Here is a 15576-nt window from a genome sequence, read left to right as displayed (position 1 = left end):
TTGGATTTTTTTTCACCTTTTAATAATAAACACCTTCATTTACAAATTGCATTTTGTGTTTACTTGTGTTGTCCTTGACTATTGTTTAAATTGGTTTGATGTTCCGAAACACTTAAGTGTGACAAACATGCAAAGGAACAGGAAATGAGGAAGGGGGCAAACACTTTTTCACACCACTGTATAGGTTTACCAAGAGATTTTCCAACAGAATCTGTGTGTGTGTAATGACAATCCCTTTCCGAGGATCAGAAAAGGTCATTTACATGCTTCACTGCTGTGTGTCTCCCACTGACTGAGCTGCATCAGCATACACCATCTGCTTCACCATCTGCTGTGGAAGTAGTGAGGATCCCTTGTCCTTGGATCCTATATGCAGGCCTCATCGCCGGCTCTCCCAGAGTGGGATAAGGTAAGTATGCCGGAGTCGGGGTTCGTTTACTGTTAGGGGGTTCTTTAAGGATCGATAGGTTTGTTGTAGTGTATTGTACTAGGCAGGGCTTTTTTTTATTTTTTATTCTGGCACCTCCAGCACTGACTGTATGTAATGGTTAGGGGTGCTGGGGTGTGCTGCAGGGTCTATTGTTGCTGGTGGGGGGGTTGTATTCTATCTGGAGGGAATCTATTTTTGCAGGGGAGTCTATTGTTGCTGGTGGGGGACCTATTATTGCTGGGGGTGGGACTCATTGCTGGGGGGGGGGGTGTCATTTATTGCTAGGAGAGATCTACTGTTGAGGGAGAGGTCGATTGTTGCTGGCAGCTGGAGAGCCTATTGATGCTGGCTGTGGGAAGATCTGTTGTTACTACTGGGGGTCTATTGTTGGGGGGGGATATTGTTTTGGATGGTCCATTGCTGTTGGGAGATCTATTGTTACTGGTTACAGTAAATCTAATTTACTGATTTTCTTGGTATCGTTGGCAAATTCCATAAAAATTACTTATCACCACAAAATTATACTTGGCTCTGTATTCTGTGAAAGGGCAGTAATGGAAGGTGGTTAAGGGGTGGAATCAAGGAACGGTGATCAAAGGTGAGTTTTGGCAGAGAAAGGGGGAATTCCTGCACCTATTCTCTGAAAAAGAAAAGCCTGGTACTATGTAGGAGGGTTGCACCAATACCACGTTTTTAAGACTGATTACTGATACTTTTTTTTAAATGTCATGTGACAGTGGCACTAATATGCAGCACTGATGGGCACTGATGACGCATGGACTGTCAGTAGTTTTTTATTTTATAATTTTTTACAATTATTTTTTTTTTTTTACGATTTATATATTTTTATTGTTGATTTTTTTTTTTTTTACAATTGTTTTTTTTTTTGGGGGGGGGGGAGTGGACGATGTCAGTGTTTGTTTTTTATTTTTTATAGATTTTTGTTTTTTTTACCATTTTTGTTTGGGGGGGGGGGGCTTTGGTGAGATATCAGGGATTTAAACAGACCCCTGACATTTCCCCTTTGAAACCGAGAAAGAGACTGAGAACACAGATTCCCCAGTCCCTTCGTCTGCAGCCTCAGCTGCACTGGAGATGAATAGACCAGAGACAGAGGCTCCTCTCCATTCATAGACTGAGACATCCTAAACACAGTTTGCAATGCAGTTAGGAATGGACAGAATCAGCGATCACTGACTCAGAAAAGGAAGGAGTCAGTAAATTATATATTTACCTGCTCCTTCCTCCGCCCTCCGCCCTCCATCCTGACAGATCCAGGGGGGGGGGGGGGGACTGGAGGTGCACAGACGACACAGAGGGGGACCAGAGGAACACGGAGAGGAGGACTGAAGGTACACGGAGGACACAGGTGACAGTCAGGGATGATCAGTGCGAGGGCGGGGGGAGTTACAAGCACCGCTCTCCCTGTATAGATTTCAATAAAGCAGCTGGAAGCCAGGGGGGGTGGGGTGGAGAAGAGGCTGCCAGGTGCTTGTAACTCCCCCCACCCTCGCACCGATCATCCCTGACTGCCTAAGTATCGGGTCAAGCATCACAAGTACTCGTGCAAATGCTCTGTATTGGCACCAATGCTAGTATCGTATCGGTGCAATATTAGTACTAGGTATATAACCATTGTTTTACATAGTACACACATTGGTCAATTGTCAGGCGACATCGGCTCGTTCATAAAAACCATCTGACGTTCGGCCCATGTGTATGGCAGCCAGTCCAACAGAAGTAGACCATTCGGCCAGGTTCTGTTGGACTGTCGCGCATGTTGGAAAACCAGCAGCCGACCGATCCTCCTCTGGTCCCGCCAATGGCTGAAAGCGCTGATGAGGGTATTCTGGTGGTGGGACCGTTCCCCTGTCAGAACACAATAGAACAGCGGGGGAGATTGCTGTACTAACATTACATTCTTAGTACAGCAGCTCTGACTGCAGCTGTCAACCAGTGGTGTGTACTAGGATTTATAGGTAAAAAAATTACTCATCCCTGTGACTCATCCTTTAATCAGAGACCGAAGTTTAAGGTATTCAATCAGATATAGCCAGCCTCAAGGCATGCTGGTTTGAGTTGTTCTGTCCATTTAGCTAACCTACCTATTATGTATTAAAGTGATTGTAAACGATCACCTTGTAAAACAACCCATTTAGTTTGAAATGTAAAAAATAAAGGCAAAACATTTGTGTAAAGATTACATTCCCTCTGTTCGCAGCTGCATAATGCCGCACAGATTTTGTTGTCGGAAAATTTGAGATCCAGATCTCAAATTTTGTGTGTCGGAAATTCCGATGGAGCCTACACACGGTCGGAATGTCCGGCAAAAATCTCCCATCAAACATTTTCCATCCAAAAATCTGACTGTGTGTATGGAGCATAAGAGCCGAGGCAACAGTAACAGTACACAGAGGGGAAATCTTCCAATAGGGACACTAGTTCTGGTGACCTGAGGGGGTCGCCAAGGTATTTCCTTAATTTGCAGGGATTTCCTCTCTCACTTCCTGTTTTGGTTATGAGACAGGAAGTGAAGGGAGATCTCCGCAATGGGACACAGATGGTGAAAAAAAAAAAAAAACTTGACAGAGGTTATTACACTCTATTCCCCCCTCTCCCCCCAAAAAAAGTTTTGCCCATAGTTCTACTTTAATGAATAAGAGGCTAAACACCTTACTCAAAAAGAGAAATAAAAAAAAAAACTCATTAGCAGTATTTCATATTACATTTTTATTAAATATTCTTTTACCATAATAGATATATGTACAATACCATCAAACATTCTTTAAGGTGTGGGTTAGGTTTTAGATGGTAGGTTAAGTTGAGGGGGGGAGGGGAGGGACAGGTTAAGACCTCATGCACACAGCCTGGGGCTCTATGATGTAAATTTGAACGTATTTCCCTGTCCATGAGACACAGCTGCTGCATACATCCGCCCAGGGCAGGACTTACCATTGGGCTTGACTGGGCTCAAGCCCATGGGCCCCACCCAATAGGGGGCCCCGCCGATATACATAGCTGAGTGTACTCACAATCTGACACTGGGCGAGGCTGCAGATGGACACTGATAAGGCTGCATTAATGGGCATTTAAATGTAAGTTTTTTTTCCTTAAACTTCCCTCTTAAACTTGGGGCGCGTGTTATACGCCGGCGCGTGTTATACGTCGGTGCGTATTATACGCCTATAAATACGGTAATGTATAGAAGGTAAGGCCCTAAAGTGACTCAAGCCCAGGGGCCCCTACCACCCTAAGTCCTGCCCTGCATCCGCCCATCCAAATCGATTACAGGATTCAGCTGTACGTGAGTATATGCTGATATATACGTGTACTACACCCATTTTATATGAATGTACAGCCTTGGACACAGACTATCTACGTCAGACATGTCCAAAGTCTGTGGCCCGCATTCCAGTTTAATGCAGCCTCACTGGTAATTTGGATATATATCTTTTGTAGCACCCAATGAATCCCCAAGCGTGGAGAGATATATACCGTATTCATCATTCTGGCAGCCTAGGAGGGGACAGGGACAGGGTGGGATGAGTGCCATCAGATTACATACAGGAGAATTTCCTGTTTACTCTGCGGCCTCTGTAATAGGAAGTCCCGTCTCCTGGGCTGGTATTGGACGACTGTTCTGTCTATCATAGGAGGCGGGACTTTGTATTAAAGAGGCCACCGAGTAAACAGGAGATTCTCCTGTATGTAATCTGTTGGCGCTCGTCTCATCCCCTGACCCTCCCTGTCCCCTCCGATGGTGAAGGCTGCATTCATGGCAATGGTGAGGCTGCATTCATGGCAATGGTGAGGCTGCATTTATGGCAATGGTGAGGGCTGCATTTATGGCAATGGTGAGGCTGCATTCATGGCAATGGTGAGGCTGCATTTATGGCAATGGTGAAGGCTGCATTTATGGCAATGGTGAAGGCTGTATTTATGGCAACGGTGAAGGCTGCATTCATGGCAACGGTGAAGGCTGCATTCATGGCAACGGTGAAGGCTGCATTCATGGCAACGGTGAAGGCTGCATTCATGGCAACGGTGAAGGCTGCATTCATGGCAACGGGGAAGGCTGCATTCATGGCAACGGGGAAGGCTGCATTCATGGCAACGGGGAAGGCTGCATTCATGGCAACGGTGAAGGCTGCATTCATGGCAACGGTGAAGGCTGCATTCATGGCAACGGTGAAGGCTGCATTCATGGCAACGGTGAAGGCTGCATTCATGGCAACGGTGAAGGCTGCATTCATGGCAACGGTGAAGGCTGCATTCATGGCAACGGTGAAGGCTGCATTCATGGCAACGGTGAAGGCTGCATTCATGGCAACGGTGAGGCTGCATTTGGTGTCAATGGAGAGGCTGCATTCATGGGCACTGGCGAGGCTGCATTCATGGGCACTGGCGAGGCTGCATTTATGGGCACTGGCCCTTATTTTGCGTCACAGTTCTTTATTTAAAATTAATTTTTTTTTTCCTGAAACTTTACTCTTAAAGTGAAGGTGCGTGTTATACGCTGATAAATACATTATATTCAAATAGCAAGCCAAGAGAATTCTTGTTGGGCAGTGTATTAATTCATTTGAATTTAATTTTAATGGTTCAAAGAATGTCAGGCAAAATGGTCAGCTCACACGCATATTCACTTCATCAAATCTGGCCCTTATTGAAAAAAGTTTGTACACCCCTGGTGTACATCCAGGGTTGTATATCCATGTGTGCGTGAGACCTAAGTGTTAAGTCACTCCTAAAGCTAGCCATACACCAATAGATTTTCTAATTAAAAATCTGAAGGAGAAAATCTGATAGTGTGTAGCACACTTCACTGCTAATGCTGCCCAGAGGGTAGAGGAACATGCAGGCAGCCAGGTTTCTGAATGCCTAAAACTTGCAAGGTCAGCTCTGCCACTTGGTAGGTTTGTAAATAGAGGGGGAGGGTGGTACAATTAGTGGTTTTGGCAGTGCCTCCGATACTACAGGAACCAATGGTAATTGGAACAAGTTGCCTAACCTGTCCAGTCTGGGCGGTGAGCCTAATGACCGTTGGCCTGGGGGAAAATACAGGCCCATTCATGTTAACGACAGATTTCTGTGGGCTTAAAGCAGTAGCAAACCACATCCTAAAAAAAACCTGCAAGACAACGGCATAATGTGCTAGCATGATCCATTGTACCTACAGGTAAGCCTTATAGGCTTACCTGTGGGTACAAGTGTAAAAAAAATAAAAAAAAGGCTTTACTACTGCTTTAAGAAAGTTTGTGGCACAAAGTGTGCCACTGTGCTTCATTGACTGGTGGGCTTCGTGAAAGTTAGGCGTTCGGAAAGGACATGGCTTGTTAGGTAGGGTTGCCACCTGTCCATGACAGTCTGGGTTTCGAATTATGAGTCCGGGTTTCAGTATGCCTGCAACCAGGACAAATTATTCAGACCAGGCTGTGGCTCCCCAAGTAACTGAAATAGCCACACACAAATCTGTTGGCGTCTGGAAGCTGCAGGCGGCTGTAGGGTGGCGGGTTTGGCATTACCGTGAGGCTGGGCATTGATGCCAGGAAAAGCATTTTGGCCACACCCACTGTTTGTCACCACACGCTATGCACACCGCATTACTAATTTCCTTGGGGCACCGAAAGGTGTCCCAGGTCTTTTAAAATTCTATAGTGTATACTACGGGGAAAAAATAAATTGCCCTGCACCGCTAAAGTGTTCGGGTTTGGCTTAAAGAAAAGGTGGCAACCCTACTTGTAGGGATAGCCTTTGGTTTCATGATATCCAAGAGCCACTATGGAATTTGGTGCTGGAAGACGTCCCCATGGCAGATGCTGTGATCATGGATCTGAAAGTGGAGCAGGTAGCTGTACAATTTCCACCATGTGTCCTGACGGCAGGTCCCACTCTGATCTGAAGATCTCCACTCAGGGCCACCAGCCCAATATATTTAATTGGGCCTCAGTCCAGTCCTCCCTTGTGTGCAGGGCCGGACTTACCATTGGGCTTGACTGGGCTCAAGCCCATGGGCCCCGCCCAATAGGGTGCCCTGCCGAGATACATAGCCGAGTCTACTCGGCTCGGCTCCACGACATATTCGGCGACCCTTTGCAGATTGCTACGGAAGTGATGTTCCGTCGCCGCCATCTTGCCACACCCCACACTCATCCACAGTAAGGATACACTAAGAAGGGGTAGCATGTTGTTACACCCACTGGAGTTTTGTATTCTAGACGTATTTATAACATTAAAGTTAGTATACAGTGAAATACAGTACTTACTCCGTCTGACTACTTAGATGTGGAATTTTAAAAGCAGTGAACTTCTGTCAGATTAGCAAACCTGTGAGATGAGTAGGGTTGCCACTGCTTTGTGGGTGTAACAACATGTCCGCTTTACCCTTTCTTAGTGTATCCTTACTGTGGACGAGTGTGGGGTGTACCAAGATGGCGGCAGATATGTCATTACACCGCCAAGAGGACCCGAGATACACAGGACTCTGTATCTTGGCAGCACCATTTTTAAACTTCAAGGCTGCAAATGACACTGGGGCAAGGCTGCAAATGACAAGGCTACACTGACAAGGCTGCAAATGACACTGACAAGGCTGCACTTTTGGGTGGAACTGTACTTTAAAGTGGTTGTAAACCCTTACAAACCACTTTGACCTACAGGTAAGCCTAGATTAAGGCTTACCTGTAGGTCCAAGAAATATCTCCTAAACCTATACGGCTTAGGAGATATTTACCTGAAGACAGCCACCGCTGTCTATGGCGCATGTGCCGTAGACAGCTGTGGGCAGGCGCACTTGGTAAGCTGCAGATCGCGGTCATATGCCGCGAGTGTCGACTCCCGTGCGCATGCGCGGGAGTGACGTCATCACTGCTCCGGCGAATCACAGCGACGGAGCAGCGAGACCCACGGAGACCCACCAAGAAGATGGACGCTCGGAACTACAGGGGACAGCGGTGACTTCGCTGGCTCCTGTGTCATGCGATGCATAGTAGTCCATTATGCTTTACCTTTGCAGGGAATCAAAGAGAAAGTAAACCCATCAGGGTTTACTTCCTCTTTAACGTCCGGCTTATTTCGAATTGGCATGCTGGAAAACCAGCAGCCAATTGGCATCATGTTCAGCGCTTGCAGCCAATGGCTGTGAGTGCTGACCGGTGTGTTCTGGTGGGGAAAGCAGTCCCCCTGTCAGAACACAATAGCTCAGTAGGGGGATCAATAATACTAACATCACATAATACAGCAAGCTCCTCGCAGGCCTGCTGGGATGTACAAAAAAAGACTTGCCTGTGTGTACCAGGCTTAATTCTATTGATCATGGTGACAACCAGGGATTTTCCCACCATGTAGGTTTAGGAGATATTTCTTGGACCTACAGGTAAGCCTTAATCTAGGCTTACCTGTAGGTCAAAGTGGTTTGTAAGGGTTTACTTTACCACTTTAAGGTTAGGTATTTTTACATACCTCCCAACTTTTTGAGATGGGAATGAGGGACACCTATCATCAAAAGTATGCAGGCCCCTTGCCACGCCCCCTTAAAGGAGAATTGTACAAAAAAACAAGATTGGTTAAACCCACAAGTCCTTTTTTTACCACTACTATTCCTTTTTATTGGCTTTTGGAATTTACAAATGCAGCAATTTAGAAATCAGATGAAGGGTTTAGTGCTTGGAAAACACTTTTTGATAGATTTTATATACATCTATATAGATCAGACCAAAATGAGGGACAAATGAGGAGGAATGAGGGACAGAGGGACAGTGCTCCAAATCAGGGACAGTCCCTCGAAATCAGGGACAGTTGGGAGCTGTGGTTTTTAGTTTGCTATAATGCTGCTATAGGGTTCGGGTTCTACCAGCACACTTGCTGTACACATGCTCCTACTTGTCAGTGCTGTTGTCTGCTCCCTGCAGCTAATTCTCTGTTACTCAATCTGAGGCCTATTTTTACGTATAGATGAACTCTGGCAGAATTTTAGAATGTAAAGGTCAGGGGGCTGCATGTCACAGCACCAGAGGGGGAGAACATCCATGTTAACTGATAGCACCATAGGGAACACAGCTGCTTCATATACTGGCAACATGACACGGGATCAGAGCGTTCTCTTAACCACTTTCAGACCGGACCATTTTGCTGGTAAATGACCAGAGGTCTTTTTACACTTTGGCACTGCGCTGCTTTAACTGGTAATTGCGCGGTCATGCAATGTTGTACCCAAACAAAATTTGCGTCCTTTTCTTCCCACAAATAGAGCTTTCTTTTGATGGTATTTGATTGCCTCTGCGATTTTTATTTTTTGCGATATAAACGTAAAAAGACCGCAAATTTTGAAAAAAAATGATATTTTCTACTTTTTGTTATTAGAAAAATCCAATAAACTCAATTTTAGTCATACATTTAGGACAAAATGTATTCAGCCACATGTCTTTGGTAAAAAAAAAGTCAATAATTGTATATTTATTGGTTTGCGCAAAAGTTGTCACATCTACAAACTAAGGTACGTTTTCTGGAATTTACGCAGCTTTTAGTTTACGACTGCCTATCTCATTTCTTGAGGTGCTAAAATGACAGGGCAGTACAAAACCCCCCCAAATGACCCCATTTTGGAAAGTAGACCCCCTAAGGAAATTGATAAGAGGCATGTTGAGCCCATTGAATATTTTATTTTTTTGCCTCAAGCGATTGAATAATGACAAAAAAAAAATTTTTTTTTTTTTTTTACACAAAGTTGTCACTAAATGATATATTGCTCACACATGCTATGGGCGTATGTGAAATGACACCCCAAAATAAATTCTGCTGCTTCTCCTGAGTACGGGGATACCACATATGTGGGACTTTTTGGGAGCCTAGCCGCGTACAGGGCCCCGAAAACCAAGCACCGCCTTCAGGCTTTCTAAGGGCGTCAATTTTTGATTTCACGCCTCACTACCTATTACAGTTTTGAAGGCCATAAAATGCCAAGATGGCACAAAACCCCCACAAATGACCCCATTTTAGAAAGTAGACACCCCAAGCTATTTGCTGAGAGGCATGTTGAGTCCATGGAATATTTTATATTTTGCCACAAGTTGCGGGAAAATTACAAACTTTTTTTTTTTTTTTTTTTTTTTCACAAAGTTGTCACTAAATGATATATTGCTCATGCATGCCATGGGCATATGTGAAATGACACCCCAAAATAAATTCTGCTGCTTCTCCTGAGTACGGGGATACCACATATGTGGGACTTTTTGGGAGCCTAGCCGCGTACGGGGCCCCGAAAACCAAGCACCGCCTTCAGGCTTTCTAAGGGCGTAATTTTTTGAGTTCACTTCTCACTACCTATTACAGTTTTGAAGGCCATAAAATGCCAAGATGGCACAAAACCCCCACAAATGACCCCATTTTAGAAAGTAGACACCCCAAGCTATTTGCTGAGAGGCATGTTGAGTCCATGGAATATTTTATATTTTGCCACAAGTTGCGGGAAAATTACAAACTTTTTTTTTTTTTCACAAAGTTGTCACTAAATGATATATTGCTCACGCATGCCATGGGCATATGTGAAATGACACCCCAAAATAAATTCTGCTGCTTCTCCTGAGTACGGGGATACCACATATGTGGGACTTTTTGGGAGCCTAGCCGCGTACGGGGCCCCAAAAACCAAGCACCGCCTTCAGGCTTTCTAAGGGCGTTACAGTTTTGAAGGCCATAAAATGCCAAGATGGCACAAACCCCCCCCCCCCAAATGACCCCATTTTAGAAAGTAGACACCCCTAAATTTAGGGGTACACTAGTGAGACTAGGTAATAAATGGCGGGTGCCCTGAAACTATAAAAAAATAACTAACCAACCAGCGTCACCTGTAACAGTTATATGGTGATCACTGGTGAAAGGGTTAACTAGGGGGCAATCAGGGGGCTTTATGCGGTAGTATATGGGGGTCCCTGGCGCTATAAAAAGCTGCGGCGAACCTAAATACCTACCTGCCTAACTAGCGTCACCTGTGACACTAATACAGCGATCAGAAAAACGATCGCTTATTAGGCTGGGTTCACACTGGAGCGATGCGGGAACGCCACGAATGCGCGGCGGGTTCCCGCATCGCATGCCTCCCGGCGGCAGTTCACACTGCCCTATGCGAACTGCTGGGAGTGTCAGTGAAATGTTAATGACACCCCCAGATCAGTTCGCATATCGCAGTGCGATCTGCAAACTTGGATCGCATGGTGTGAACACCCATGCGATCCGATTCTGCTGCGGACCAAAAAAAGGGTCCCGTGCGAGTTTGCGGCGGGTGCGACACGAATTCAGCCATACTATCTGTATAGCTGAACTCGAATCGCACAGAGATCGGATGTGATTTGCACTGCAGTGCGGTGCGAATCACATCCGTTCTCATAAACCGCTGCAATGTGAACCCAGCCTTAGTGACACTGGCGACGGGGGGTGATCACGGGGTTAAACCTTTATTGGGGGGGTTAGGGGGGTACCTTAGAACTAAAGGGGGCTAACCCTAACTGCCCTAACAGTTATTAGTCACAAATGACACCTGCCGGGTGATCAGGGGGTTAAACCTTTATTAGGTAATAAATGGCGGGTGCCCTGAAACTATAAAAAAATAACTAACCAACCAGCGTCACCTGTAACAGTTATATGGTGATCACTGGTGAAAGGGTTAACTAGGGGGCAATCAGGGGGCTTTATGCGGTAGTATATGGGGGTCCCTAGCGCTATAAAAAGCTGCGGCGAACCTAAATACCTACCTGCCTAACTAGCGTCACCTGTGACACTAATACGGCGATCAGAAAAATGATCGCTTATTAGGCTGGGTTCACACTGGAGCGATGCGGAAACGCCGCGAATCCGCGGCGGGTTCCCGCATCGCATGCCTCCCGGCGGCAGTTCACACTGCCCTATGCGAACTGCTGGGAGTGTCAGTGAAATGTTACTGACACCCCCAGATCAGTTCGCATATCGCAGTGCGATCTGCAAACTCGGATCGCATGGTGTGAACACCCATGCGATCCGATTCTGCTGCGGGCCAAAAAAAGGGTCCCGTGCGAATTTGCGGCGGGTGCGGCGGGTGTGGCGGGTGCGGCGAATGGCTGAACTCGAATCGCACAGAGATCGGATGTGATTTGCACTGCAGTGCGGTGCGAATCACATTCGTTCTCATAAACCGCTGCAATGTGAACCCAGCCTTAGTGACACTGGCGACGGGGGGTGATCACGGGGTTAAACCTTTATTGGGGGGGTTAGGGGGGTACATTAGAACTAAAGGGGGCTAACCCTAACTGCCCTAACAGTTATTACAGTCACAAATGACACCAATGCAAAAAAAAAAAAAAAAAAAAAAAAATGACATTGGTGTCACTGTGACTGGGGGGCAGGGGTAATTGGGGGGGTGATCGGGGGGTAAAGGGGGGGTGTGAGTGTGCCTGGCATGTTCTACTGTGTGTGGGATGTGTTGGTGCAACTCACTGATCCGCTCTCCTCCGTGTCGGAACGAAAAATACCGACACGGAGGAGAGAATACATCACTTCCTCTCCTGTGTTTACATTACAGGAGAGGAAGTGATGTCACCGGGGATTTCCATTCGTCGGGAGCGATCGCGAGGGGGTGGCCATGAATGAATGGCCGTCCCCTCGTCCGGGATCGCTCCCGAACGAAAACCGACCGCCGCAGGCACCGGGCGGGGGCCCGATCGGGCCCCCGACCCGCGGGAGGCAAAGGACGTACATATATGTGCTTATGCCTGCCCGTGCCATTCTGATGACGTACATCGGCGTGAGGCGGTCGGCAAGTGGTTAAAGGAATTGTAAAGGCAGACATTTTTTTATTTTTTTATCTTAAAGCGGTTGTATAGTCTTTTTTATCATTTTTATCTACAGATAAGCCTATAATAAGGCTTACGTGTTGGTAAAAAAATATCTCCTAAACCTGTATGGTTTAGGAGATATTCCCCCTCGCAATGCGCCGCTGACTGCGCACAGGGGATTCTCGGCTGAAAGTCCGGCAGACGCCGGACCCTGCCAGAAAGAAATCTCCCGCGGCATGCCTGGGAGTGACGATATCATGGCTCCGGAAACTCACAGCGCCTGAGCCGCAATATCCGGAAGACACGCCGAGGGAACATGTCAGCTCCCTCGGCGTGGATCGGGGGAGATGTTGAGGCCTTGTTCTAAGGTAAGTATTTCATAATGAGCTAGTATGCACAGCATACTAGCTCATTATGCCTTTTTCCTTGCAGGTCTGAAAAAAAAAAAAAAAACGTCAGCGGGTTTACTCCTGCTTTAATGTATTCTAGCCATTAACTGCTTCAGCCCCGGAAAATTTGACCCCCTTCCTAACCAGAGCACTTTTTGCGATTCGGCACTGCGTCGCTTTAACTGACAATTGCGAGGTTGCGCGACGCTGCACCCAAACAAAATTTACGTCCGTTTTTTCCCCACAAATGGAGCTTTCTTTTGGTGGTATTTGATGACTTCAGTGTTTTTTTTATTTTTTACTTTATAATCAAAAAAGGAGTGACAATTTTGAAAAAAATACAATATTTTTTACTTATTGCTATATTAAATATCCCCCAAAAATATATAAAAGTCGAATTTTTTCCTCAGTTTAGGCCGATATGTATTCTTGTACATATTGTTGGTAAAAAAAAATTCACAGCAGCAAATTTAAAGGGACGTACAGGTACGCCCATTTGTCTGCCTGCGCCATTCTGCCAACATACATCTATGTGCAGAGGTCGGGAAGTGGTTAAAGGGATTGTAAAGTCTGAAGTTTTTTTATCTTAATGCATTCTATGCATTAAGATAAAAAATCTTCTTTGTGTAACGGCCCCGCTAATTACCTACCTGAGCCTCTACTCTATCCAGTGATGTCCACGATCCCCTCAGCCATCCAGTACACTCCTCCTGATTGTCTGAGACAGAGCAATGGCGCTATTGGCTCCTGCGGCTGTCAGTCAAAGTCAGTCAGCCAATCAGGGGAGAGAGGGGGCGAGGCCAGGTCAGGGCTCCGTATCTGAATGGATACATGGAGTTCTGACTCAGCTTGGGTGACCCCTGTAGCAAGCTGCTAGCTGAGGGGCACTCAAAGGAGGAAGGGGCCAGGAACAGCAAAGAGGGACCCGAGAAGAGGAGGATCCAGCTGCTCTGTACAAAATCAACTACACAGAGAAGGTAAGTATAATATGTTTGGGGCAGCACAGTGGTTAGCACTCTCACCTAGCAGTAAAAAGGGTCGCTGGTTCAAATCCCGACCACAACACCATCTTCCTGGAGTTTGCATGTTCTCCCTGTGCCTGCGTGGGTTTCCTCCGGGTACTCCGGTTTCCTCCCACACTCTAAAGACATGCTGGTAGTTTAATCGGATCCTGTCTAAATTGGCCCTAGTATGTATGAATGTGAGTTAGGGACCTTAGGTTATAAGCTCCTTGAGGGAAGGGACTGATGTCAATGTACAATGTATATGTAAAGTGCTGCGTAAATTGATGGCGCTATATAAGTAACTGATAAATACTAAACTAATAAGTAAGTAAAATATTAATAATAATAAAAAAATAAACCTTTACAATCACTTTAAGTTGGCACTTTCCTTTGTGCTGATATGTATAGAAACCTGCTAGAGGTAAAATCCATCGTAGAAAAAAAATGAATACAGATTGTGAAAAAAAATGACATAGATGTACATATACAGCATATTCATTATTATTATTTTTAGACAGGATTTATATGGCCCAAGAGTTAGCACAAAGCTTTACAAAATGGAAGCAGACAGTTACCATTACAGGAACTATACAATTCAATGCAAGATGAATCAGAGGGCCCTGCGCATTAGAGCTTGCAATCTAAAATAGACTAGATTACGAAAAGTATTGGGAAGCCTGCCTTTACACGCACATGAACTTTAATGGCATCCCAATCTTAGTCCGTAGAGTTCAATATTGAGCTGGCCCACCCTTTGCAGCTATAACAGCTTCAACTCTTCTGGGAAGGTTGTCCACAAGGTTTAGGAGTGTGTCTATGGGAATATTTGACCATTCTTCCAAAAGCACATTTGTGAGGTCATGCACTGATGTTGGACAAGAAGGCCTGGCTCGCTGTCTCCACTCCAATCCATCACAAAGGTGTTCTATAGGGTTGAGGTCAGTCAAGTTCCTCCACCCCAAACCCGCTCATCCATGTCTTTATGGACCTTGCTTTGTGCACTGGTGAGCAGCCATGTTGGAACAGGAAGGGGCCATCCCCAAACTGTTCCCACAAAGTTTGGAGCATGAAATCCAACATGTCTTGGCATGCTAAGAGTTCCCTTCACTGGAACTAAGAGGCCAAGCCCAACGCCTGGAAAAACAACCCCACACCATAATCCCCCTTCCACTAAATTATTTGGACCAGTGCACAAAGCAAGGTTCATAAAGACATGGATGAGTGAGTTTGGGTTGGAGGAACTTGACTGGCCTGCACGGAGTCCTGACCTTAAAGAGGAAGTAAACCCTGATGGGTTTACTTCCTCTTTTTTTCCCTGCAAAGGTAAAGCATAATGGACTACTATGCATCGCATAGTAGCTCATTATGTGTCACTTACCTGACACAGGAGCCAGCGAAGTCGCCGCTGTCACCTGTAGTCCGCCGCATCCATCTTGGTTGTGGCGTCTCTCGCAGCTCCGACGAATGACAGCGGAGAAGCCGCGATGACGTCACTCCCGCGCATGCGCACGGGAGTCGCGTCTCGGAGCTCCGACGCTGCCATTCGCCGGAGCCGCGATGACGTCACTCCCGCGCATGCGCACGGGAGTAGACAAATTTGGCAAATCCATTCTTGGACTTGCCGCATTTAGTGCGCCTGCGCGCCGCTGTCTACGGCGCATGCGCCGTAGACAGCGGTGCCCATTTTCGGGCAAATATCTCCTAAACCATATAGGTTTAGGAGATATTACTTGGACCTACAGGTAAGCCTTAATCTAGGCTTACCTGTAGGTCAAAGTTGTTTGGAAGGGTTTACTTCCATTTTAACCTGATAGAACACCTGAATTAGAATGGACACTGCAAGCCAGGTTTTCTCATCCACATCAGTGCCTGACTTTACAAATGTGCTTTTGGTAGAATGGTCAAACATTCTCATAGACACACTCCTAAACCTTGTAGACAGGCTTCCC

At 46.1% G+C, this 15576-nt stretch overlaps 1 protein-coding gene across 1 annotated transcript in view; it reads left to right on the top strand.

Annotated features, from left to right (window-relative positions):
* The first annotated feature begins 275 nt into the window (after positions 1-275).
* The window catches only part of CUNH6orf47 (chromosome unknown C6orf47 homolog), a 32637-nt gene continuing 17336 nt past the window's right edge, over positions 276-15576 (top strand). Inside the window, exon 1 of the mRNA XM_077483136.1 lies at positions 276-409. Within this exon, the coding sequence (XP_077339262.1) occupies positions 371-409 (39 nt within the window). The 5' untranslated portion in view covers positions 276-370. The remainder of the gene's footprint in view (positions 410-15576) is intronic.

This window comes from Lithobates pipiens, unplaced genomic scaffold (assembly GCF_037356315.1).
Source record: "Lithobates pipiens isolate NorthernLeopardFrog02 unplaced genomic scaffold, aLitPip1_a1.2 Scaffold_1, whole genome shotgun sequence".
NCBI lineage: Eukaryota > Metazoa > Chordata > Amphibia > Anura > Ranidae > Lithobates > Lithobates pipiens.
Note: the sequence above shows the minus strand (reverse complement) of the source record. Positions and strands in the feature narration are given on the sequence as shown.